The sequence below is a fragment of the Emys orbicularis genome, chromosome 25 (assembly GCF_028017835.1).
Source record: "Emys orbicularis isolate rEmyOrb1 chromosome 25, rEmyOrb1.hap1, whole genome shotgun sequence".
Lineage (NCBI taxonomy): Eukaryota > Metazoa > Chordata > Testudines > Emydidae > Emys > Emys orbicularis.
The window spans coordinates 9,261,797-9,288,366 of NC_088707.1; the positions used below are offsets into that span (position 1 = coordinate 9,261,797).

A 26,570-nucleotide genomic window follows, 5' to 3' on the forward strand; every position below is an offset into this window, starting at 1 on the left:
GGATAAGGTGGTGAACTGTAAGAAAATCAGCCTCAATATTCAGGAGCCAAAATTACAATGTTATATGAAGTTTGGTTTGGTGGGGTTCTTTTGTCCAGGGGAAGAAACTCAGTCAAGAACAATCTAACTTCATGGGCTTTACGTAGATAGGGAAAAAAAAGCATGAAAAGAATCCCACCAAACTAGAAAATATGCCAGGGTCCTTTGCTTCATCAACTATGCTATCAATTCATTCTTTGCAATTAATTCACTTAGGATATTAGATAAATTAATTGAAAAGGTAGGCTCAGATATTTGACTTTTTTTTAAGTTTCCTGTAGTAAAGTTCTTTCTAGGTCTTCTGTCATACATCAATCTATACTGGCACTTAAATCCACTGTGATCTCATTACAAAGCTAATATTTCCCGAGAAACTCTTAGAATATGAAAATAAATACACTAGTATTTAGAAAAAAATCTTTTTTTTTTTTCCCCAAGAGAGACTGTGGCCCCAGTCCTATAACCCTCATGCACATGCTTGACTTTACTACAATGAACAGTCACATTGACTTTCATCAGGGCCAATTCTAGGACAATTAGGGGAAACAGTCTTGACAACAATATTTTTTCTTTCTTTCAAGATGAAATACCTATTTATCCCATTTCATAATTTAATCTATGTTACATACAGCTCTGGCGAATTCATTATTTACAACACAACCATTTGCTAATGAAATTGTATCCAACCCAATACTGTCACTGCAAACTAATGATAGGTTAGAGCTGGTTGACATTTTTGTTATGAAAAGGTTTTGGTTTCGGTTGGAAAATGGCTTTTTTCAAATAACATTTTTTCTGTAAAAAAGTTCACATTTTTGAAATTGTTTGTTTTTCATAAAAAAATCAAGTCTTTTTTAATACTTTTATTGAAAACATTGATTTTTTCTTTGCTTATCAGGACATAGATTTTTAGTAAGTGAAAAAATTATAACAATTAAAAAAAAATCATAGAATGCATGTTCTTTAAAAAGTGCACTTTTAAAAAAAAGAAAATAGGGGTTCACCTATTTTCCAGCCAGCTCTGCTAATCCCAGAGGAGGAATACTCCACTAACTGAAGATACAACATTTTAACAACACTAAGAAGAACCACAAACCAGGAAAAGGGCTTTAATAGACAAATATTTGGGGATGGAAGGGTGTGGAGTTAGTATACTTGCCATCCAACTATTTTCATTTAGGGTATGTCTACACCAGGGGTCTCAAACTCAATTTATCTTAGGGCCAGTGCCAGTCCTCAAATCCTCCCAGCGGTCCAATAATGTCACCTCGCTCCTTTGGCCTCATGCCGCCCTGGCTGCCTCTGCCCGGCGACTAGTGATAGTATCTCTGTCCCTCTCCCCCAGCCAATGGGAGCTGCAGTCGGGGGGGGGGGGGCAGCGCCTGCAGCAGACAGAGCCAGCAGCGTGGCTGCATGGGTCTCTCCTCCGGGGAGAGGGGCATGTGAATCTCTCCTGCCCCCTCCCCCCCACCCTTGGCCGGCAGCCACGAGGGCCGGATGAAATAACTTTTTTGAAAGTTTCCACGGGCCGCAGTGGGGAGGTTCTCGGGCTGCAGATGGTCCACGGGCTGGGACTTTGAGATCGCTGGTCTACACCGTAAATGAAAATGTGATTGCAGCATGGGTAGGCATAGCAGTACTATCTTTAATCTAGTTACCACAGGTTGCAACAGAAATATGACACAGCAACACCGACCCTGACACAAGCAGCAACCAAAATATATACCAAGAGTTTCTGTGGGGTTTGTACTGGCTAAGGTAGTCCACACTGCCATGTTCTCACTACCAGAGTTACCAACATCAACTAGATTAAAGCCATCACGGGTACGCCTACCCATGCTGAAATCATACCTTCATTTGTGATGCCGGAGTACCTTTACAGCTGAAGGAGATTCTATTTTGGGAAGATGGGAGAATTCTCATCAGAACCAATGAATATTCTACATAAGCCACATATGTTAGGAGTATCTTTCACGAAAACTAACCTCATTTGAAATGGCTTACACTTTATAGCATTGCACAAAGATACCTCACACTTAGGCAGAATTGAGCCATCAACAGAACCCTCCCAAGAAATGTCTAACATTCAACAAATGTCCAAAATCCAAAACATTCACTAAGTAAAATGCTACAAGCAACATGCAGAATGTTGAGGTTGCAGCCCATGCTGTGCTCGTAAGTAACTACAGAATCATTGTTTCAGCCTCAACATACCTTCAGCTAAAAAATTCCTTAAAGCCATTTACATTATTGACTGGCTTAATAATGAACTACCTGTTTTCATCTATTTTAAGACTTTCTACTCTGGTACCATACATGAAATCAAATAAAGCAATCCTGATTCCCTCAAATGACATGAATAACCCCACAGTATTCCCTAAATAACACACATTTATTAAGTTTCTCTTTACAAAAAAAGCACATAAAATGAGCAGTGTTTCTAACACATAGTACAATCTAAAAAAAATCATTTCTCTTAGCCTTGTGAATTCCTATATTGAAATTTGCCCCACATATTACAGCAGTATTTGCTTTAAAACCACATGAGGATAATGATTTCTTATTGAATTTTATGACTTAGTGTGAAGGCTACAATCATTGTATAATTTCTAGATGCATAATAATAATGGATAAAAGAAAAGTAATGCTTACAGTGCAACCTTATACCAGAGAGTGATTATTATTCCTTTAATGGTCAGTCTTTTGCTTCTGAAGAATGACTCCTAATATTACTTAAGTTAAATCTGAAAACTGAATCAATTAAGATCTAACCTTGATGAATCAGGATATTGGTTCATGTAATGAAACTCATCATACATTTTACTTTTAAAACACTGAAGATTTAATTGAATTATCTTAAATGGGAAAATTCTGGTTATGTTGGAAAAGCCAAAATAGCTATTTCCTAAGAGTGAACACACACAAAATGACAGAAATAAATCTGAAAATTACATTGTCAGTAGTTTTGATTTCAGATTATGTTATTTGCTGGATTGCTGCCCCAAGAATTTTCTCCCATTAGGTGGCATGAACCTGTGGCCATGTCTACACTTGCAAAGTTTTTGCACTGTCAGTTTCAACGGTGATAGTGAACCGGTGAAAGAAAAACGCTGGTTTGTGCACTTACTTCCCAGAGGTGTCAGAGAGTGTTTACATTTGCAGCACTTCCATCGCGGATGAGAGCAGAGCACTGAGGGCAGCTATCCCACAGTGCAGCTCTCTCCATTTCGAGTATAGGTCTTGTGGGAAGAGGTGGGGGGTGAGCGCAGGGTCCAAACGCGGGATCGTTTGCTCCGAGGAGCAGCCATGGTCACTTGGCCAGATGAGCACTTGCAAATAAAACAGGAAAGGGAGTTTCAAAGTTCCCCGGGCTTTACAGGGGGAGGCGTGGACGTCTGCTTACCTGACGTCAGAGCAGCAGAGCTGCTGGCCAGAGTGGGCACCCTAGGTACTGTGAGATATCGTCCGGAGACTAAAAGCTGTTTACACAGGAAGAACGTGTCTCCACTTGCACATCACCACAAAAGGGTCAGTGGTAAGAACTGTATGCCTCTCATGGAGGTGGTTTTCTGTTTGCGGTGAAACTTCTGAGTTTCACCGCAAAAAGTCATTGGCAAGTGCAGATGCTCCCGTGGTTTTTGAGCAAAAAAGGGACTTTTTGTGCTTTAAATGGCAAGTGTAGATATGCCCTGCATTGTTAATACATAAATCTGCTTTGCACTATTCTGTATATATTTGAGATATTACATCAAACAACATCCAATTCTGTTTCCGGTCCTGCTCTCTGGAATATGTTCTTTGGTTGTTTATTATTCCTGTGAAAACACTGTATCAACCTCACACTAGTGTAAATTGTGTGTAAAATGCTTTAAGTGTCTACACATGATACAGGGCAATGGAGAATCACACCCACTAACCTAAATTTTACATAATTTTACACAAACAGACCAGGTACATTTCTAGAGATTACCAATATCAATGCTCTGAAGATAAGCCAAACATTTATCTGATTATCTTGGAGGCTGACTTTTGGCATGGGTTATGGGAGAGTTCTACAACTGGCAAGAGTACATAATACCCGTTTGCAACTTCGGTAAATGATTTAAAAGCATAAAGGCACAAATCCTGATTCCAGCACTTAGTTCAAGAAGCAGAGTATCTGTAGGGAGTTCTATAGGGCAGAAGGGAAGGAATTCTGCCTGACAGGACATGGAACTACTTGGTAACTTAAACTGCTTTGCTACCCATGACTCATAGACATGCCCATCTCAATGGGAGAATAGCCAATGGATTCACTGGCCCTACCCTCTCTGCCCTCACCTAAAGCCCCTCTATGGCAGGGTTGAAGGGGTCCTGGCACCCTGTCCTACTTTCCAACCCCAAATCCCATACAGTATACATACCAATTCCACTGCAATCAGTGCCCTTTCTGGTTGTGTGCTTGTATTCACTACAAGACAATACAGAAGTTAGTCTAATAATAGATATTACCTCGCCCTCCTTTTCTCTCTCATATCCAAGGACCAACACAGCTACAACAACACTGCAAAAAACAAAAGACCACAAAGAAAAGACAGATGACCTAAATCTTAACTGGAATAGGCAACCCTCTGTAATGATAAAGAAATTTCTGTGCTGTGTTCTGACTCTGAGCTCCACTAAGCTATATAGCTAGCTAGCTTAAACATAAAAGTGACTAAGCTTTCAACTCCCAGTCCTCAAATTCTATGTATTGCTGCTTGCTGGAATGAAGCTCTGGTCTCACAAGTGACAAGACTGTCTACTAAACCACTCAACCATTTCCCCAACAAATTGGCTTCTCTTCCATTGCAGTAAGCCTCATCATTAATTCCAAATCATTAAGACATTCTCTTACATGAATTCCACAGACACTCGTTATGAAATAAAATTAAGGACTATGCCCACCACCACATATAAAATTACATCAGTTCCACTTCTTCCAGATTCCATTAGGCTGATGTTCCCCTCTAGTGTTCCTTCACAAATACCCACAGAAAGACAGTGAAGAAGTTTTTAAAAGACACTGAATTTAAACTGAAAACAGATTAACATAATTTTGATGCTATCAGAAAAATCAATATCCACCGTGCTTTATGCTCTGTATTCAAAATTTTCAAAAAGCTCTGGACTCATTTTTGAGCCTAGATTATCAAGAAAAATCAGCTACCAATTAGGCACCAAGTATCACAAATGGAAGCTGTTGGGGCCTGTGCACTTTTGAAAAACAGGTCCTTTATTGAAGTTCCTAAAACGGTAGCTGAAATATTTGGAAAATCTTCTACATTTTGGTGGAAGGCAGATGTGGAGGAAGCAAAAGGACCTATTGGGATAGTCTTTTAGCTGATGTAAATCAGAGCTAAAGTAATTAATACCAACTAAAATTGTGGGGTCTATTGTTTTCAAATGATCACACTGAAGATTAAATTTGGGTTTCTTCACCCATCTTTGAACACACAACCTCCCATCAATGTTAATGAGAGTGATACACTCACGTTGATGGAAGAACTGACCATACATCATGTGAGACAGGTTGGAGGATGTTATATTAAATTGCTTTCAACGCTGAGTGCTTTATAAGACTCCCAATCAAAGAAAGAACCCTTCCTTTAAAATTAATCTGTTTGCTAAAAAACAAGCAGTAAGATTATCTTAAACAGTGTTTCATATATTAATTGTGCTATATTAGGCTTGTCTCACGTAATCCACTCCAAACATTTTTTTTAAATTTCAACAATTGTTCTGCAAAATCTCTCCCACTCCCTCCTCTTTAAAGTTTCTCACATGTCAGGAATCTGATGTAAGTCTCACGATTGCATATTTTATAGCTCAGTTATGCATCACTATTACTGAGAACTGGGAACAAAATAAACCCAGTAATACCTGATTTATCTCAGTGCTCTAGCAGCTCTAGTGGGAAGTTACAGCTGTTGACCAAATTTAACTTTTATAGTGCATTCTGCCACATGAAATAGAAATAAAGATAGAGGAAAGTCAGCTGGATGTAGAATTGGGAGGGGATCAGTATGCTAGGTATACTGAAAATATGTACAACGCATGATTAGACCCTACATTCTCAACTAAAACATTTGAGGATAATGGATTCTTCACTTTGTTTACTTCTTAATATGTCATTTAGGGCTTAGCAAAACTGTAGCTTAACGGAACCCACATCAAATAGAAAAATGTAAAAGGGCATCTTAAACAGTTGGGGTTATATAGCTATATACAAGTAACATGGTCTGGGGGATAGGAAACTGAGCCAGACCTAGGTTCTACTTTCAGCTCTGCAGCTGACCTACTGTGTGAGACTATGGGCAAATAACTACCACTGTACCTCATTTTCTCACATATATAATGATTCTTACCCTACTTTGTAAAGAACTTTGAGATCTATGCTTTGGCTAGTTGAGCTTGAAGGTGACCTTGACTAGCTTCTCTATGAAGCTAGTCTATACTTTTGTGGGTATGGAAGGTTTGAGAGTAGGTGATAATTAGGTCTGTTGCCTCTAGGATGAGTTTGTGACGTTGTGCAGTCTATATGGTTTTATAAAAACATGATAAGTGAATATAATGTAACTGGAATATGCTTCATGCAAAATGTCTCTTGTAAGGTATCATTACAAAGCTTATAATCTACTGAGTGTGATCATCCTATTTGTATAAATGTACCACTCTTGTATCTAAAACTAGAAATATAAAATATAACTCTGAGGGCCTATTGTAATTATGCAAAGTGTGGGCCATTAATGGTGGTTTGGAATCTTGATGACTCCCATTAACTAGGACCATTGTCTGCAGATGGCTGTGTTTTACCTGTTAGTCTTCCTGTATAGGTGTGTGCTGGCAAGTGCGTAATGAAGTCTTGCAGTGACATGTGATCATGTCACCTGAACTGGAATCCATCTTTAACCTGGTGCTTTTCCAGTGAGGGGGATGGAAACCCAGAGGAACAAAGGGTTCCCGCCTTATGCAAAAAATATATAAAGGGGTGGAACAGAACAAAAAGGAGGAGAGGAGCCATCATAAAGAATCCCCTAGCTATCACCTGAGCGGGAACAAGAGTTGTACCAGGGGAAAGAATTGTGCCCAGGCCTGGAAGGTGTCCAGTCTGAGAAAAAAATTACTAAAGCATCTCTCAGGGTGAGATTATCTGTATTCAGTTTGATTAGATATAGATTTGCGCATTTTATTTTATTCTGCTTGGTGACTTACTTTGTTCTGTCTGTTACTACTTGGAACCACTTAAATCCTACTTTCTGTATTTAATAAAATCACTTTTTACTTATTAATTAACTCAGAGTATGTATTAATACCTGGGGGAGCAAACAACTGTGCATATCTCTCTATCAGTGTTATAGAGGGCGAACAATTTATGAGTTTACCCTGTATAAGCTTTATACAGGGTAAAACAAATTTATTTGGGTTTAGACCCCATTGGGAGTTGGGCATCTAAGTGCTAAAGACAGGCACACTTCTGTGAGCTGTTTTCAGGTAAACTTGCAGCTTTGGGGCAAGTAATTCAGACCCTGGGTCTATGTTGGAGCAGACAAAAGTGTCTGGCTCAGCAAGGCTGGGTGCTGAAGTCCTGAACTGGCAGGAAAAACAGGAATAGTAGTAGTCTTGGTACATTAGGTGGCAGCTCCCAAGGGGGTTTCTGTGATCCAACCCGTCACAGAGTTCACTTTCATACTGGCTGGACTGCTGCATCTTAAAAAGGGAAAGGGAAGATTTCTTCACAGGATAGGCACCAGTTGCTCATGACTCTCTTTTACTAACCAGAAAGGGCAGGGATCAGAGGCACAAATTTTGCATGGAGTTTTGTTAAAGATGTACAAATACTTCCTTTGTTGTGAATGAGCTAAATTCAAGGAACGATGGCAGGCTGATGGTTTGCTGGCATGAGATCAGATCCATACAGCTTGAGTATCCTTCCTAAATGCAGATGATCTTTTCATTGAAGGAAGAGGATCATTCATTGTATCTGTTGTTGGGTTCTGTTGTGGACTGCAGGCAGTCAGCGTTGATGAAGTGGATTACCACACACAACAGTTCCTTAGGGCATGATTCAATAGCTTCTATGGAGATGGAGAGGGAAGTTGTCTTGGCCTGTAATACAACTTCAACATTGGCTTGGAGAAATTCTTTATGTTTCAGCCTAAGTCTTGGGTAACTTAGCCAGATTTCCACCTGCAACTTTGGGGGACCTCAAATTGCAGGAGGAATTTTGCATTCTTTTGCCAGATGCAGAATGTACTCCCTGCTGGGGACAAGGTGTGCATAGGGTCGGAAGAGTGGGCTAGTCATGACCCTCCCTGCCTTCATCTTCTTCCCAATGGGAATCCAAACTCTCTTCATTAGGTTACCCTATCAGAATATCTGCACTTCCCAGCCACACTCTGTGGCCCTACACAGATGAACAAAGGTTGGTGAAGGTCTCTGTTCACGAGCCTTCTTTGATCATTGGCAACACAAATCCATGAATGAATCAGCCTTGTTTTCAGTTCAGACCATCTATTAGTATGTATAATATACACTTTTACACCGTTAACAGTTAAAGGCCAGATTTTGCACAGCCCTGACTTGGTGCAAGAGGTGGCAGAGATGCTACAGGGAATCCTTCCTCCTTGTACATCTATGTAGCAGTCTGCCAGAATCCCAGTGCGTGAACTCTTTAAGCGAAAGGTGCAGCAAATGATTCATAGAATCATAGAATATCAGGGTTGGAAGGGACCTCAGGAGGTCATCTAGTCCAACCCCCTGCTCAAAGCAGGACCAATTCCCAACTAAATCATCCCAGCCAGGGCTTTGTCAAGCCGGGCCTTAAAAACCTCCAAGGAAGGAGACTCCACCACCTCCCTAGGTAACGCATTCCAGTGCTTCACCACCCTCCTAGTGAAATAGTGTTTCCTAATATCCAACCTAGACCTCCCCCACTGCAACTTGAGACCATTGCTCCTTGTTCTGTCATCTGCCACCATTGAGAACAGCCGAGTTCCATCCTCTTTGGAACCCCCCTTCAGGTAGTTGAAGGCTGCTATCAAATCCCCCCTCATTCTTCTCTTCTGGAGACTAAACAATCCCAGTTCCCTCAGCCTCTCCTCATAAGTCATGCGCTCCAGACCCCTAATCATTTTTGTTGCCCTCCGCTGGACTCTTTCCAATTTTTCCACATCCTTCTTGTAGCGTGGGTCCCAAAACTGGACACAGTACTCCAGATGAGGCCTCACCAATGTCGAATAAAGGGGAACGATCACGTCGCTCGATCTGCTGGCAATGCCCCTACTTATACAGCCCAAAATGCCGTTAGCCTTCTTGGCAACAAGAGCACACTGTTGACTCATATCCAGCTTCTCGTCCACTGTGACCCCTAGGTCCTTTTCTGCAGAACTGCTACCTAGCCATTCGGTCCCTAGTCTGTAGCTGTGCATGGGATTCTTCCGTCCTAAGTGCAGGACTCTGCACTTGTCCTTGTTGAACCTCATCAGGTTTCTTTTGGCCCAATCCTCTAATTTGTCTAGGTCCCTCTGTATCCGATCCCTACCCTCTAGTGTCTCTACCACGCCTCCTAGTTTAGTGTCATCAGCAAACTTGCTGAGAGTGCAGTCCACACCATCCTCCAGATCATTAATAAAGATATTAAACAAAACCAGCCCCAGGACCGACCCGATTGTGCAGCCAAAGATGACAGACACCCCAAGGGAGAATGACTGAGTGGAAGCAAGGGCAGACATGTTGGGCCAAATCTTCAGCTAGTTAACAACAGGCATAACTCCTGTGATAAAAATGGAACTGTGTCACTTTACACCAGCTGTGGGTATGGCCCACACAGTTATGTGAGTTAATTATGCAAGGCATTGAATTACACAGAGAAGACAAATAGGCTGAATTTTTTACTCCACCTGATAATACATAGACAAGTCTACAGATCTAGTGAAATTACAAATCAACTAACAGAATAGATTCCTAATACAGAAATATTTACACCTTGGATAATCAACCCTTAAAACTTGCTGCTATTGAAATACACACAAAACCAATTATATACATATATGAATAGCACCACCATCTATAGTTACACTTGCTAGAATATCTATTATAAGAGTTGTTATTCTTCATGTTTCAGACCACAAAATTGGAGTCAAGAAAAAAAATATCTTCCATGGAATAGTTCTGCACAATTGTCCAGGTGCATGATGGGTTATTTTGCCTTCCGTTAAAAGAGTGGTTCTCAAACTTTTGTACTGGTGACCCCTTTCACATAGCAAGCCTCTGAGTGCGGACTCCCCTTATCAATTAAACACTTTTTTATATATTTAACACCATTATAAATGGTGGAGGCAAGTGGGGTTTGGGGTGGAGGCTGACAGCTCGCAACTCCCCATGTAATAACCTGGCGACCCCCTGAGGGGTCCTGACCCCCAGTTTGAGAATCCCTGCTTTAAAGCATCTAGTCTAGGTCACTGTCAAAAACTGTCTATTGGTCTAGATGAACTATCACAAAATTTCATTTTAAAACACTAAAACATGTGATGTACAAGAATGTAACAAAGTAAAGCTCCCGAAACCAGCAAATCACTATTTTTAATCTTGAAAATATGGTCTATACACAGCCTGAAGTGTAATGATGCAAGCGGTGCCTCTGTCGTAAAGTCATTCAGATTTTTGTTCAATAATGCCAGATTCATTTTATCACAAGCATCATACTTCAAGAAGTGGAACACTGCAGACATATTGTAATAGCTCAATATGGTGCTCTTTAAATTCTCTCCATTTTTTCTAATATTGCCTATGTCTCCCAAACAAACACTTTCTTCCTACCACTTCAGCAAACATGAATGAATAAATACACAGCCATACACTTCATAGTATGCACATAAATTACAGCATTCATTGGGACTTTATCTGAACTTTAAGTACAACTGAAGCATACCCTTCCTGAATAGGGATGCTTTCCTTAACTGGGGCAATAGACTGTGTGTCTAACTGCAGTGAATATGTGACTTACCATGTACTTACAATGGTTTTCCGTGGAGCTGCTGTGTAATTATTACACAGTTGCTACAGAATACGGCAGTATTTTACCATAACTATGTGAATAACTCATGCTTTCACAGCATTTCATTTACTTATCAGAGGTAATTTTAAGAGTCACCGAAGGCTGTCATTTATTAACAATTTAGATTACTACAACTTTAAGGATATATCTGTAGATTGACAAAACGTGCCCATCATGTAGTATCTGACCATGTATTCAATAACTTTAAAATGTATAATTCAGTGAACAATGCCAACATAAATGAGCTCCCATCACAGGATTAAGCTGTTCTGGCCACCAACCATACCCTTCTCAGGTGAAAGCCTCAGCAGACAGACGGACCTAGCACATATCCTGAAGGTCAACAGATTCAGGCTCTGTGAGGTGTGTGTGAGAAGCAAGTTCCTGTGCAAGGAAAGCCTGCAACTATGCTCCAGATACTGAAATGTATAAGACTTCTGTAAGAGCACTCCACAAAATTTAATTGTCACAGTGTTGAAAATATTTCCTCTCAACCACCAATCTCCCTGATTTTTAATCAGACTAAACGTTTGAGGCCATAGCTAAGTAGTGTCCCCTAAATGTTTCAAGGGAGTGTTTTTACCAATAATCACAGAAGTACGGATTGCACATGTATGATGTGCTGTCCACTCGGACAAAAGAGAATTACTTAATTCATGTATTTTTTTTCAAAATGCAAACCCTGTTCACAAGAACTTAACATCATTCAAATAAAACCAATCTGACTCCAGCATATTTTTCTTAAGGTCCAAGGGTGCACAGCATATGATCTGCAGTCTCAAGAGTATTCTTAAGGTGGAAGTATAGTAGCATGAAGTCGACCAATATTCCTTTGATAGGGTCAAGCCTACCACTATAAAGTCCACTTTGAATGCAGTATATCATGATGCTTTCTTTTGACCTGACAGACAATGTAATGATATCGAGACTTTTCAGAGTGTAGCACTGATGTTTCCTGAGCTCACTGAACTACTTTTTCCTGTTTTTCCACATTTTTTCACTTCCACTGTTACTTGTACCTCCCCTTTGTCTAAGGCTACGTCTTCACTACGGGGGGGGGGGTCGATTTAAGATACGCAAATTCAGCTACGCGAATAGCGTAGCTGAATTCGACGTATCGCAGCCAACTTACCCCGCTGTAGGGACGGTGGCAAAATCGACCTCTGCGGCTTCCCGTCGACGGCGCTTACTCCCACCTTCGCTGGTGGAGTAAGAGCGTCAATTCGGGGATCGATTGTTGCGTCCCAACGGGATGCAATAAATCGATCCCCGAGAGGTCGATTTCTACCCACCGATTCAGGCGGGTAGTGTAGACCTAGCCTTAGACGTCTACTTCTCTTTCACCTTGTTCTTCCTGCCACAAAGTCAGCCGAGCAGCTTCCGTTGAGATGAATGTTAACTATTTGTATGTTACCCACATGATCATGGTAGCTAACGCTGAGCGTTTGTGATGAACTCAGCCTTCTCCAGCTCAGAATCTGAAGTTCATCTCAGAAACTGATATTGTAAAATAATGAGATGAAATCACCTGAGGTTAATTTGAAATTGTATTGTACTACTGTCTGGTGATTGCAGATTACACAATTTTAATACTTATTATCTAGGTCCACAGATATTTTAAAAAGGAATATAAATGGAAAAAATGGGAATTAAGATGGAAAAAAATACTAACAATCCCTGAAACTTAGTCTTGTTAAAAATGACTTTCGCTGGGGAAGAATCTTGCTTGCAAGTAAGATTTAGTTTAAAAAGCTCTAGGTGGCAAAGGCCAACCACATAGCAGACATAATGTTTGTCATAACTGTCCCTCCTGGCCAGAGACTCCAAAATCCTTTTACCTGTAAAGGGTTAAGAAGCTCGGGTAACCTGGCTGACACCTGACCCAAAGGACCAATAAGGGGACAAGATACTTTCAAATCTTGGGGGGGGGAAAGGTTTTTGTTTGTGCTCTTTGTTTAGGGGGTTGTTCGCTCTTGGGACTGAGAGGGACCAGACATCAATCCAGGTTCTCCCCACCTTTCTAAACAAGTCTCTCATATTTCAAACTTGTAAGTAAAAAGCCAGGCAAGGCGTCTTAGTTTTACTTTGTTTTCTCAACTTGTAAATGTACCTTTTACTAGAGTGTTTATCTTTGTTTGCTGTACTTTGAACCTGAGACTAGAGGGGGGTCCTCTGAGCTCTTTAAGTTTGATTACCCTGTAAAGTTATTTTCCATACTGATTTTACAGAGATGATTTTTACCTTTTTCTTTAATTAAAAGCCTTCTTTTTAAGAACCTGATTGATTTTTCCTTGTTTTTAGATCCAAGGGAGTTGGATCTGTATTCACCAGGAGTTGGTGAAAGGAAGGAGGGGGGAAGGGTCAATTTCTCCTTGTTTTAAGATCCAAGGGGTTTGGATCTGTATTCACCAGGAGTTGGTGAAAGGAAGGAGGGGGCAAGGGTCAATTTCTCCTTGTTTTAAGATCCAAGGGGTTTGGATCTGTATTTCACCAGGAGTTGGTGGGAGAAAGGAGGGGGGATGGTTAATTTCTCCTTGTTTTAGATCCAAGGGGTTTGGATCTGTATTCACCAGGGAATTGGTGAAAGGTTTCTCAAAGCTTCCCAGGGAAGGGAATTAGCTTGTGGGAATGGTGGCAGCGGACCAGATCTAAGCTGGTAGTTAAGCTTAGAAGTCTTCATGCAGGCCCCCACACTTGTACCCTAAAGTTCAAAGTGGGGATACAGCCTTGACAATGTTAGTATCTGAAAGAGAGAGACAGCTGCTTGAAAACTCCATGCTGACTTGTCAGGGAAGTGCACAGGTGATGGCTATGTAGATAACCATACATATTGTCACTTCTCCTCATCAGGGAGCAAAATGTTTGCCAAGAACAGAAGAGAATACAGTGGGAACACACACAAAAATACACAATACATGTCTTCAGACTGGATCTGCAAAGATGGACAGTCAACAAAATAGAGATACAGGAAAGCTGTTCCAGAGACCAACAGCTGCAGAGGAGAGAACTGTTGCACTACCAGGATGGGATTGTGAGGATGGATAAAAGGTCAGGGGCCAAGTGAGTGAAGAGAGTAGAGAAAAAAGCAGAGAGAGAGAGAGAGAGAAGGGGAAGCGTTTGTGTGGTAATTTGACGCAAGCCTATTGAGTGTTTTAAGAACAATAGGGCAGTTTTGAAACCGGACCCTGAAACTAATAAGGAGGCACTGGAGGGTTTTGAAGATGGGGTGATAGAGTCATGCTTCCTTGCAGGCTGCAACAAAATTCAGCTTCAAACAGGTATTCAGATAAAAGTCTGATATTTGGCTTCAGAGGATTTATTTTTCAAATGGCTATTCTTCACAGCTGACTTGGTAGGAGGACACATACCTCCTTTCCCCTGTAACCTGGCTAAGCTTGGCTGCTTCATCGCCCCCATTCTGATGGCCAATTTTGATAGTAGCTCAGTGTGGTTTAAAGGAAGAGGGAGTGATTACGATGAGGCTCTGTTCCCTTCCTAACCCTCTTGGTGATACTGGCCACCTCTGCCTTGTGGCTAAGTCTGATCAGGCAAGCTGCAGGTCTGAGCTGTCTTTTTTCTCGTAGGAAAGCTGCTGGCCTCATTCCTCACTCACTTCTGCAGTGTTTTCAAACGAGTATTTTGTCATTAACAATGAGGTTTGCTTAAAAGAGGCAGAGACAAATCTATTCATCTAGACTTAATTATAGCCATAACCTTCTAGCTCAATAGTTTTGCAAAATATCATTAAGTGCAAAGGTCTTTATGCTTTCCAGAGTGCTTAGTCTGCATCATACTTTAAAACACACATCATCTTTTTCAGAACAAATTTAATTGCCAATACATCTTTATAGACAGTGGGAGAATAACCTTTAATTATTAGTAGGATCTTGGTATAGAAATTTCAGGACATCTGCTTAATAAAAAGTAGATGGTCTCTCCGTGGGAACCTGCCACCATATATGATGATGACATAAGTAAGATATTAACAAAACAAAATAGGGAAAGTGGTATCTAATTAATCACATGCTTTGTGAGGTTATGAGTCTAACTTGTTTTTGATTACTAATATATTCTTGCAATAAATGATCAGATATCTTACGTGTGACTTTGACTAATTTCTATTTAACTTTTCAGATATTTCACCATCCCAAAAATTAGCTATTCAGTACACCCCACTTGTTTAATGCATGTAAGAATGTGTGGGTAGCTGTACTTTGAAGTTTGGAGACTTGGACTTGGGATTAAATGAGTGGCCACAGCGCTGAGAAGGGAACGAGTTTAATTTAGAAGCCCAAGTGAAGAGCAGGACTTAGGGAGGAAGCCCTGGGGGCACTGCTGTATAACAGGGCAGGGACGGACTTAAAGCTAGCCCAGGAAGTGCTGAGAATTGAGCCCGGAGACAGGGCTGCAGACATTACCAAGGGCATAGGGACAAGCCCTGTTGGACCCTTTACCCCAGAAGAGGTTTTTCATTCATGTGCTGGACTGTGTGACTTAGCCAGAAGGCTGAGCCACTGAAGACCTGCCTGACAAGGACAACAGCCAACAGGGGGCACTGCAAGCAGAGAGAGTACAGGTTTGCGTCCAGCCGACAGGAGATGCTCACGAGAAGTGAGTGCACACCGTCACAATAAGGATACTAGAAGTATATCATGTTGATGCAGTGGGCACATGGATAATGTTCTGAAAGTGGTGACAGGTTTACAGAAAGGTATGTGGGAGAAGGAAAATTTAAGAGTGACACCCACCTGATGTACAGAGGAAGCAAATAGGAGACCTGAACTAAAGAGAAAGTTGTGCCAGAGTATTTTCCCCTTCCCCAAGAGCACTCTTTTAGATCTAAGAATGAATAGTGCTATAATAAGAGCTAAGTATTTATTATTAATTATTATTATTATTAGGAAAGGAGTGTGACTGGATGACTAAGGCACGAGACTGGAAGTCAAGAGACCTCAGTTCAATTCCTCTGCTACTGACCTATTGTATGCTGTTGAGCCAAGTTATGTCCCCTATCTGTACCTCAGTTTCCCCACCTGTAAAATGGGAATTATTACACAATGTGGGTGAAGCACTTTGAGATCTCTCAATGAAAAGTACTAGGTAACTGCTATAATATTTATATTCAAGACATTTAACTGAAGACATTTAGATACAGTCAAATTCATTTGGATAGAACAGGCACTAAGAGGAATCAGGAAGAAGTAGAGGAGTAATTAAAAAAGTGTCAAAAGACATATACAGTTAAGCTTCTTCAGTGTAAAAGTTGCTGTTAAGCTAACCAAGAGGAAGGAAGTAGACAGAAAAGAAGAGAATGTTGAGAATCAAATCTTTTGATACTCTACAGAGGAGAGGTCTTAGCGTAGAAGAGCCATCAAAGAACGAGTAGCAAAATTATGGAAGAAGGGAACTAAATTCACTCTAGGAGAGAATCAGAGATAGAATCATGGGTTAGAAGGGACCGCAAGAGTCATCTAGTCTAACCCCCTAATGCTTGGTCCACGCTTGGTTCACAATGCCCTGAAGTCAAGGCAGATAGTAGGAGAGAAAAAAAATCTATCAGCAGCAGAAGGTAATGGTGGTTCTTTGAGTAATCCTTTTGCATATTCTCAATTTGGGATGCACCCTTTGGCACCACTGAACTTCAAGAATTTTTTAGAAAAGAAAAAATGGTTATCTACTTTTCGTAACTGTTGTTCTTCGAGATCTGTTGCTCATGTCCATTCAATTCTAGATGTGCGCGCGCCCTCGTGCGCAGTCGTTGGAGATTTTTGCTTTAGCGGTATCCGTAGGGCCACCTGTGGCGCTCCTTGAGTGCCACATTCATGCATTGGCATATCAGGTGCCACTGGCCATATGCCCTATCGGTTCCTTCTTGATGGCAACTCCAACAGAGGGGTAGGAGGGCGGATAATGGAATGGACATGAGCAACACATCTCGAAGAACAACAGTTACAAAAGGTAGGTAACCGTTTTTTCTCCTTCGAGTGCTTGCTCATGTCAGTTCCATTCTAGGTGACTCACAAGCAGTATCAATGGAGGTGGGCTCGGAGTTCACGGTCTTGCAGATTGCAGCACTGCTCTGCCAAAGCCAGCTTGTCTCGAGCTTCCTGGGTAAGTGCCTAATGAGACGCGAATATGTGGACAGATGACTAGGTAGCAGCCTTACAGATCTCTTGGATTGGTATCTGTGCCAGGAAGGCCCCTGACAATGCTTGTGCCCTAGTCGAGTGTGCCGTCACGATCGCCGGTGGAGGCACCTTCGCCAGCTCATAGCACTAGCGGATGCAGGCCGTGATCCTGGACGAAATCTTCTGAGCAGACACTGGGCGACCTTTCATTCTGTCTGCCACCACAACGAACAACTGTGTTGACTTACGGAACGGCTTTGTTCTATCTACATAGAAGGCCAGCGTCCTCCTGACGTCCAGGGTGTGTAGCCTGTACTCCTCATCTGACGCATGAGGCTTTGGAAAGAAGACGGGTAAGTATATGTCCTGGCCATGAAACCAGGAAACGACCTTGGGCAGAAATGCTGGGTACGGTCGTAGCTCGACCTTATCCTGGTAGAAGACCGTATAGGGCAGCTCCGAAGTAAGCGCCCTGATCTCGGATACCCAGAGGACCAACATCGCAACCAGGAACAAAACCTTCCAGGAGAGAAGCAGGAGAGAGCAGGAAGCCAGGGGCTCAAACAGAAACCCCATGAGCGTCGACAGCACGAGATTCAGGTCCCGGGGGGGGGGGGTAGGGGGGGTCCCGGACATGTGGGTAGAGATGCTCCAGACCTTTCAAAAAATGTGCCCCATCCAGATTGAGGTGGCAATTTAAGGTGCTGACTTTGATCTACAAAGACCTAAATTAGCGGGGACCTTGCTGCTTTAGAGGCCATTCAAGTTGGCTCCCCTCAATTTAAGAGAGGGAGCTGGAATTAGATCATTCTGTGTAAGGAGCCCTCAGCTCTGGAACAAGCTTTCATCCCTTGAATGAAATAGCCACGGTCCCTTCCGAGCACACTGCATCAGATATCTAATTACACAGGCTGCTGTGAAGATAGGTCTTTGAGTGAAACCAGATGTTGAGGGACAGGGAAATTTTGTTGTTCTGAAGCTGATTTAATTGTGTTTTCATAATTTACACTAAGGACATTTAGATGCCCCATTTTTATTGTTTTTAATAAATCTACAAATAATAAAAGATCCTGGAGATCTGTATACCAGCATTGCCTGGCCCAAGGTGCAGTGATCAGAATGACTCTGGTCTTGCCTTGTCTGATCTTTCTTATCACCAATGAAAAGGAGTGAAAAGAGATACAGATGTCTGCTCCACATCAATAAAATCACATTTGTTACTGAGTTCTCTGCTGTGAAGCAAAAACAAGGAGAGTTTCCATTGCTGCTTGTGGCAAAGAGATCTACGAGAAGACAGGTCTACCATGGACAGCTTCAAAAACCACTTGAGCTGATTTTGTGGTCTGTAACAATTTATCTGTCTACATATTTGTTTAGTGGCAAGTTAGAAGGCCACAGGAAGTATCCAGTCAGCCAAACACCAGTCTCAGAAGGCTACCACTTCCCAAAACAGGCGCTGGGAACAAACATCCCTACTTGTTGAAGCAGAACACTGTTGCTGAGTTGTCTGAAATCTATCCAGAATGGCAGGTAAGGATGTAACGTTGCAGGAAATTACGTTGCTAAAAGAGCTTGCACATATCATTCCAATCTAGGCCATGATAATTTTTTAGTTATTTAAAATGGTTCTGAATCTGTATGTATAAAGAAAACAGCTTCTTTAGAGTTATGTTGGTGACACCAAGTCCCAAGTTACACAGAGCACTGGCTATTATTAGATCATAAGATGAAGCTGGAAGAACACCAGAATTATTTGAAGCTGTTTAAGAATCCATTTAATAAGTACAATGTGTAACAGCAGGGTATGAAAGTTCTAGAGCTAAAGATAGTACATGAACAATAAACTGCACATACAATGTTATTTCCAGAAATGCTTGTCCAGAGCCTTTTCCCTTTAGATAAGAAGGCTCTATAGACTAGTCTGAGTTGTGTATCCATTTCATGCACTCGTAAATGCAGCTTTCTAAGTCCTCTCTATGCTCAAGTTGCATCAGGTTAGAGGCTAAGTTTACAAAATGGCAGCTGGTCTATGGATCAGTCTAAACTGAGACACAGTTTTGAAACTCATCAAATATGGCAATAGTCCTATCACAGTCAATTATTTCAGCTTTCTACAGTAGCTTCCAGGGTTTTCCCCCCCCCAATTATTAATACCTACAATTTTTGATCTAGCTATTATTACCTCAAGATACAATGAAAGAAAACAGCATTGTCCTCCCAATGGAATCCTCAAAAGTGGCAAAGGTTTCCAGGGGAACCAACACATTACATTGCCATAACTTCTTTTTGCAATTAGGGCAGATCACTCGGATTTCACATTCCCGCCAAGTCAGTAAGTTAGGTAACACGGGGACAACCAAAAGGTCAAACAGTCAAATCTTTTGGCAGCACTAAGTTTTGTCTTTTCCCATTCTCTGTTATTCGTGAATAAGTTTAGTTCTCTAGTTGTCTTGCAGGTACTGGTAGAGATTCCATCATTAAGGCACAGGACAAACCCACAATATTTTTGAAATGTTTAAAGTATTTTTCTTTTCACTCACTGTTTCTACCACCACTTCACAAAGGCAGAACAGAAACACATTTCTTCACTAAAATTATTTTCTTTCATCACATGATGCACATATTGGTTATTGTAGGGTTTCTTGTGAGAGCTGCGTTGCTTGCATTTATTTTATTTTATTTTTTAAGAAAAAGTGCAGAGTCTGTTTTGAAAACCTAAACCAAGATCCAGCTATGAAGAATTATATGGACTTTATATACTGAAAATTAAGAGGTAGAGCAGGCAGAAATCTCAGTCCTAATGTTTCTTTAAATCAAAGAGAGAAGAAAAATGTATCTAATAGTAGGTTAAACATAAACAAAACTGTGGTGGTGAACTGCCTTTCACTGTTAATGGAAGAGATACCCATTGGGATATCTAATTCAGTTATTAATCGGAACAGATGACTTTGATCTTACTGTGAGGCAGGCAAAACATCCACTGACCAAGCATTTAAGATTTGTGTCCCAAAATTTCTGAAGAAGAATTAAATCAAATTAAAAGATAATGCTATAACATGGTTAGCCTTTGAAATGCAATGACTAGGTAATAAATCATGCAAAATGCAACTGAAAACACTGATCTAACACAAAAGGCAATTACTTGAAAGCGCTATCCATCTCAGACACGTCTAATAGGTTTCCTGAGCATTTATAAATAACATGTGGGCATGTTTTAGATGCAAAGTTCAAAACAAAAAGTAATCTAGAGACTAAAGTCCTTAGAGTAAAACACCAGGTGGAACAAAGTGAACAGTACATCACACATCATATAAACAAAGCTACTTCTAAATGTCAGCATTAGGGAGACACAATCAAAATAAATAAATTCTATTGGCTATCATTAGATATTAAATCACAAATGCCAAAGTCAATACCAAAATAATTCACAGTTGAACAACAGAGACCTAACAATAACATCTTGCTCTTCCATGCTGTGGCCATGCAAGGTGGGGAAGAGGAGAAATGCTGGCTGTGCTCTGGGTCCCTTAGTGATCCTGCCAGTGCAACACAGGATGGCTTAGGAAGGTTGAGGCACAACACTTTCTAGTTCACTGCTGCTTTGACTGAGATTAGCACATAAACCCATCTATCAAATGGTGAGTGCAGCATACAAACAGAGTCCAGGGAGGGTGGAGGACTTGTTACACTCCTTCAAGATAGCACTAAGTGTATCCTGCCCATGGAGGTACTGGCAAGAAGGTAATGTCGAATCCTCTTTCTTCAAAAAATGCACTCCCAAACAAAACAGAGCAAGATTTAGCTCGAAATTAATAACTATCATAATTACCAAATTAAACCTGGCACTACAGCTCAGAGGAATATTTGCTTTCCAAAAATTCTAAACAACTTATTCATTGTCATCTCTGATTGGATCATTTTGAAATATTGTGATAACACTTTATACAACTGGACCAAATTCTGCTCTCACTTATAATGTCAACTTCGTTTGCTCCTTCTTAAAGAATTTAATTCATATTCTTCATTGTGCAGGTAAGCATATTGGACAGAATATTGGTAAGCATATTGGACAGAGTGCTCAGATTATAAAAATATTTAAATAGAGAGTGAACACTTTTGCTACAATAGCCCAATTCCTCCCCTACTAACAGAAATATACCTTCTCTCAGGAATCTCTTACTCCCCCCCTTGGTCCTCCCCAAAATGTAACATTCTACAATGATCCATAATACAACATATCAAAAGAAATACTGCATGATACAAGCACAAAAGGCAAACCACAGGACAACAGTTACTCAGGAAACCACCTCCTAGTAATGTGCTGAAACGTGCCTGACATTTAAAAATAAACATTTTAGCACTGAGCAAAATTCCATCTCTAGGCACCACAAATGGAGATGAGTATTTCTACACGCAGAGTAGGTAATGTTCACCTCTCATCACTATTTACTGTTTTAAACGGCCTTTAAGTGTATTACTAATTAGATTACCTGTCACAGATCACATTACAAATTATTGCTACCCCTACTCAAATGTATCTTTATCCTCGTGTTTTTTCTTCTTTTCTTTAACTTTACCCCTTCAGGGATACCTATGTTTTGACAGTATTTGATAAAGTCCTTCAGAAAACACAGGCATTTTAGAAGAGGGTTTAAACAGGTCAAATATTAAAGAAATGATTTCAAATTCCTTTGAAAATATTTTGTGCATAAAAACTGCTTGTATTCTTATGGGGACTGATCTCTCTCTTTTATGTACCTTTCTGTACCACCCCATATAACTCAGGCTAGGATTAATCATTTTCTCTATATATTCTAACCATCCTAGAGATGATACACCAAGTTTGGTCTGTTTAGTCATATTAATACAAAAACCTGTGTTTAAACTGCATTCAGATTGCAAAGTTCAGATCTCAAAAGTGAGGACATGCCAAAATTAAGGTTGCCATGGCTACCTTCATTTGGTGTTCTTGTGTATATGAACCATGATAGAAAAGTCCCATATGATGTTGGGCAAGACTCAGAACAGTCTTCAAACTGCCTATGGACTTCTGCTGCCCAGAGTACACTCCAACCCCTCTCATGCTTGTATGTCAGGGGCAGGTCTCTCTGTGACCAGCTCCCAGCCCTGTCTGTCTTTGTGTAGACTTCCACCTCTCTAGAGCTCCTTACCCTTCCTCTTATGAGTTTTAGAAAGCTCTTTCTCCAGCCATCAACTCCTTCCCAAGGTTTTTCTCCTGGACTCTCTACCCCAGCCAAGCCTTTTCCAGAATCAATGAAGGTCCTGCCCCCTTCCTGATCTCTCTCTGTTATGAGTACAGTGAGATTAACTGCCTTCTTTCCCAGTATTCCTTGCTACAGCCTTTAATCTCAGCTTCCCCAGAAATGCAACCCCAGAATGCCTTGCTGCTTCAACAAAGTCAGAGTTGAACTGAGCCATAAGCTTGCCTTAAAGGGCCCAGAACACTGACTTACAGGTCCAAGGATCCTCCTGTGCTTTTGTGAGGGGCAGAACTAATAAGGAGGAATAAAATACCCAACACTAACCCTACCCAGTGTCTGCCTGAGATGGGGGCAGGATGAGGTTTAGCTAGTTGAAGCTCAGTCCACACAAGAACTGAGGTGATCCTGGTTGACAAAGGCATGAGGATAACATCTGTCCCTTAACTTGAGGTGTGTGTCCATCTCTTGTTGTACAGGTTTGAACTACACCTCTACCCCGATATAACGCGACCCGATATAACACGAATTAGGATATAACGCGGTAAAGCAGCGCACTCCGGTGGATCAAAGCAAGTTCGATATAACGCGGTTTCACCTATAATGTGGTAATATTTTTTGGCTCCCGAGAACAGCGTTATATCAGGGTAGAGGTGTATATGGAACCTAATTAGAAGATCAGGTTACAACCAGATTCAGGATGATTTTTTTATCATTTATGCACCATCAGGAGGCTGTGACTGTTTCTTATAACAGCAGATATTGTGACTGTCTTCCATACCTCTGTCAGCTCAAGATTACATCGCTATCATGTGCTCGATGTACAGCAACATCTTATAACCACCTGAAACTGAACCTGGTGCAGGGTTCAGGTGTCTGTTTCTTAGATGGGAGTATCATACACTGAGTCTATTATACATCTTCCAGGATCTGCACTAGTTGCTTAATGGTTTTCAGGTGAAATTTAAAAAGGTGTTTCTGATTTCTACATCTCGACATGCCTGTTGACCGTCATACCTGTGGGACAACCACTCTGCGCTTGCCAAGCTTGACATGCGGCCCTTGTAGTAGAAGAGAGGGTGAGCTGCTGGCATGGTGTTCTCTGTGAGGACACTTCAACTTCTGGTGTTTCTCAGCCCTATTTAAAGTAGTCCACATTTTATGATCTTCAGGGCCTGTGCCCAAAGCTCATCTTTTCCTCCCAGCATTTGTGAAGGTGGAGAATTTTGAGATGGTTAGTGGCAGAAAAGAGGAAGTGTTTCAATATTTAATTTGCCTGTAAATTGCTGTTTGAGAGTCAGGCTGAATGGAATCACCAAAGTTAAGTCATAGTGACAGGACTTTTAGATATTTTAAGTTCTATCAGCGGGTACCTATAATGAAGGAATTGGTGCTCTTTTTACTTTGTATAAATCTAACAGACAAAATAAAACATACCAACCCACCCTGTTATCACATATGCATACCTAGATGGCAATGCCAAGTTCTGTGCATTTTATGTTCCTAACTGCAAACTAATATCTACTTTAAAACAGATATTTTCTAACAGTCTGTACTTGAGGTTTTCCACCCTGAATTCCCACACTCCCAGCACACAATTTCACGAGAGCATGGGACAGAACAGAATCAGAACGTTTACAGTCAAATGCTTTAGAAGCCTTTTCAGTGCCCCCAACAGTATTTATTAGACATTTAATAAAGTGGGCTAGTTACAACACCTCTGTGTAAGCAAGGGTTGTATGCTATCAAGCAGAAACTCACCGAGGACTAAGGATTTCTTAAAATGTATTAGTAGAAAGCAAGAGCTCCAGCCTTCAGGTTACCACTGTTTTCACAGCAGGAACTCTGGATCCAGATAGTTAAAGCATAACCCAGTTCTACCACAAAAGAAAAGAGTAAATACCCATGGAGTACTGCTTGCATGTACATACCTCATTTTAAGGTTCCAAGGCATGAGGGGGGAAAGAGGAAGAAAACAGCAAATCGCACACTATACAAACGCCCTTTTCTGTGCGAATGGCTGCCTCAGTTTCAGAAGTCCTTCCTCAATAGATTGTTCTATTCCTATTCAGCAGAACTTCTCATATTGATTGCAAATAAACATAAATAACTACACATTTCAAGTCTGCCTAGCCATTCAGACTCTGCATTCTCTGGGATCCAATAAACTGCAGTTCTACTAAAAGAGCTGCTGGATGCCAAATGTGCAACCAGGCAGCAGGGGGTCAGGCGCCCCCTGACAGATATCTTGACGTGTGGATCTACACACACAAAAAGTCCTCTGGGCCTCCCATAATCTACTTGCTCTGTCTTTACTCCTATCCAGTGCTTCTCACTGACATCCACAAAGGCATGCCTTTTTTTTTGTTTGTTAAGTACACTTTACGGTTGTTGAGGTGCTGAGAATCCTCACACATTTTTAACATGTTCATCCACACTATCAATGAGCTATAGAAGCAGAACAGAGGGCAAAATTCAAGACTCCACTGTCAAAGCAGCCTTTCTTGACTGTCGCCTGCTAGGCCTCTGTGAGTGTCTGCATCCTCCAAAAGTTGTGTCATATTAAATTTGAGAGAGAGAGAGAGAGTAGTTCTTAATTCCTTTTAAGCAAGTTATGCAATCAATTACAGTTCTTTATTAATACAGCCATGACAGTATTTTTTTCCAATTGTGATTATCACAGAGGAAGATATTTAGTTACACAGAAGGGGCAAAAGTTATATCAGTAAAATTCTGTTTGTAATACTGACTGATTCATTTAGAAAGAATGATCACTTTTCACAGTAAATATGGTCTCAAAGAAAGCATTCTCTGAGCATAGGGATCCAGTATCAACAACTTTCCCATAAGAATTTTATTCTGTTTCAAACATATTGCATTAAAGAAAGCTGTTCTCTCTTAATATCTGTGCAATATATGGCTTTTCACCAAATCATTCATTTTCTTTAAACACATCTCTGACAAAAGTGATATTGTACTTTGACACTGACTCAAGTACTGGACATGATTCTTAAGGCAAGATTCCACGTGGTCACATACTATTTGGAAGCAATTGTTACCATTTTACTCTGTCACAGGAATATGTTGATCACGTGATCCTGTAGCTTATACACTACCTGATCATCCAGAAGAGAAAATTGCAGAATTCAGCAAAGATCTGAAAACGAACATTTCCTGCTCCTTTAAGCCCTGATCTGCAGCCGACTGTAACTGTAACATCTTTGACACAGCTCCATAAACTATCTTCTCAACCTTAATGAGGTTGCCAAGCAACTAGTACAAGTTCAGAAGAATCTGGGAAATGATACTGAGTCCTCAGCAAGATACAGCTATATAAAGATGTAATGGAATTCACACATCTGTATGTAGCCTATCAATGCTTGAAAATATTTACCAAATGAACCGATCAAAAAGTCAGAAAAATATAAGGTTAACTCAGGGAAATAAAATACTTCAGTTCCAACTATGTTTTTAACCAGATTATGACAGAGGCCTCTAACAAGATGCATACGCTTTTAAAGTTCCTAAATTCTGCAGGGTACATAAATTAATGGCTACCTCTGAAATAAATGTGATGTGCTTAATAGCAAATATACAAGAATGTATGCTTATGTATGAAATGATTTAATGATGGAATACACCAGAAGTATGTGTTTTATTCCAGTATTTCTGAAGATATGTCAGTAATAAAAATCAGCGTTAAGAGAGTATGGCTGTTTGATCAGCTTTTATTCACTTAAAATCAACTCTGTAGTAACTTCTTCATATTTTAGGGGGGAATGTGTCGCATGAACACACAACCACAAGTGACAAATAAAGTACAGATATCAATTAGAGACTGCCACCCAGCCAAGTGGGTAAGTCCATAAAACTAGGTTGGGGGAAGGGCCAACCAATCATTTAGAAAAAGGGGGCACAATGCATATGAAACTGTGCTGTGCTGGAAGGGCCCGTCCTAGAGGCTTTGCATGCATGCTTACCAGGGCAGTATGCATCAACGTCCAGTTTCTGTGCTGAAGTGAGCGTTGGTGAGCCAAGCTCAGACTCTGGGATTCGAGGGCTCTCAACAAACTTTGCCTTCCTCAGGGGGGCTAAGGAGAAGGAGGG

General features: G+C 40.9%; 1 protein-coding gene across 1 annotated transcript in view; it reads right to left on the minus strand.

The window, feature by feature from the left end:
* Nucleotides 1–26,570, minus strand: part of TANC2 (tetratricopeptide repeat, ankyrin repeat and coiled-coil containing 2) — a 513,617-nt gene that overhangs the window by 194,164 nt on the left and 292,883 nt on the right. Inside the window, exon 6 of the mRNA XM_065422604.1 lies at nt 26,444–26,554. Within this exon, the coding sequence (XP_065278676.1) occupies nt 26,444–26,554 (111 nt within the window). The remainder of the gene's footprint in view (nt 1–26,443; nt 26,555–26,570) is intronic.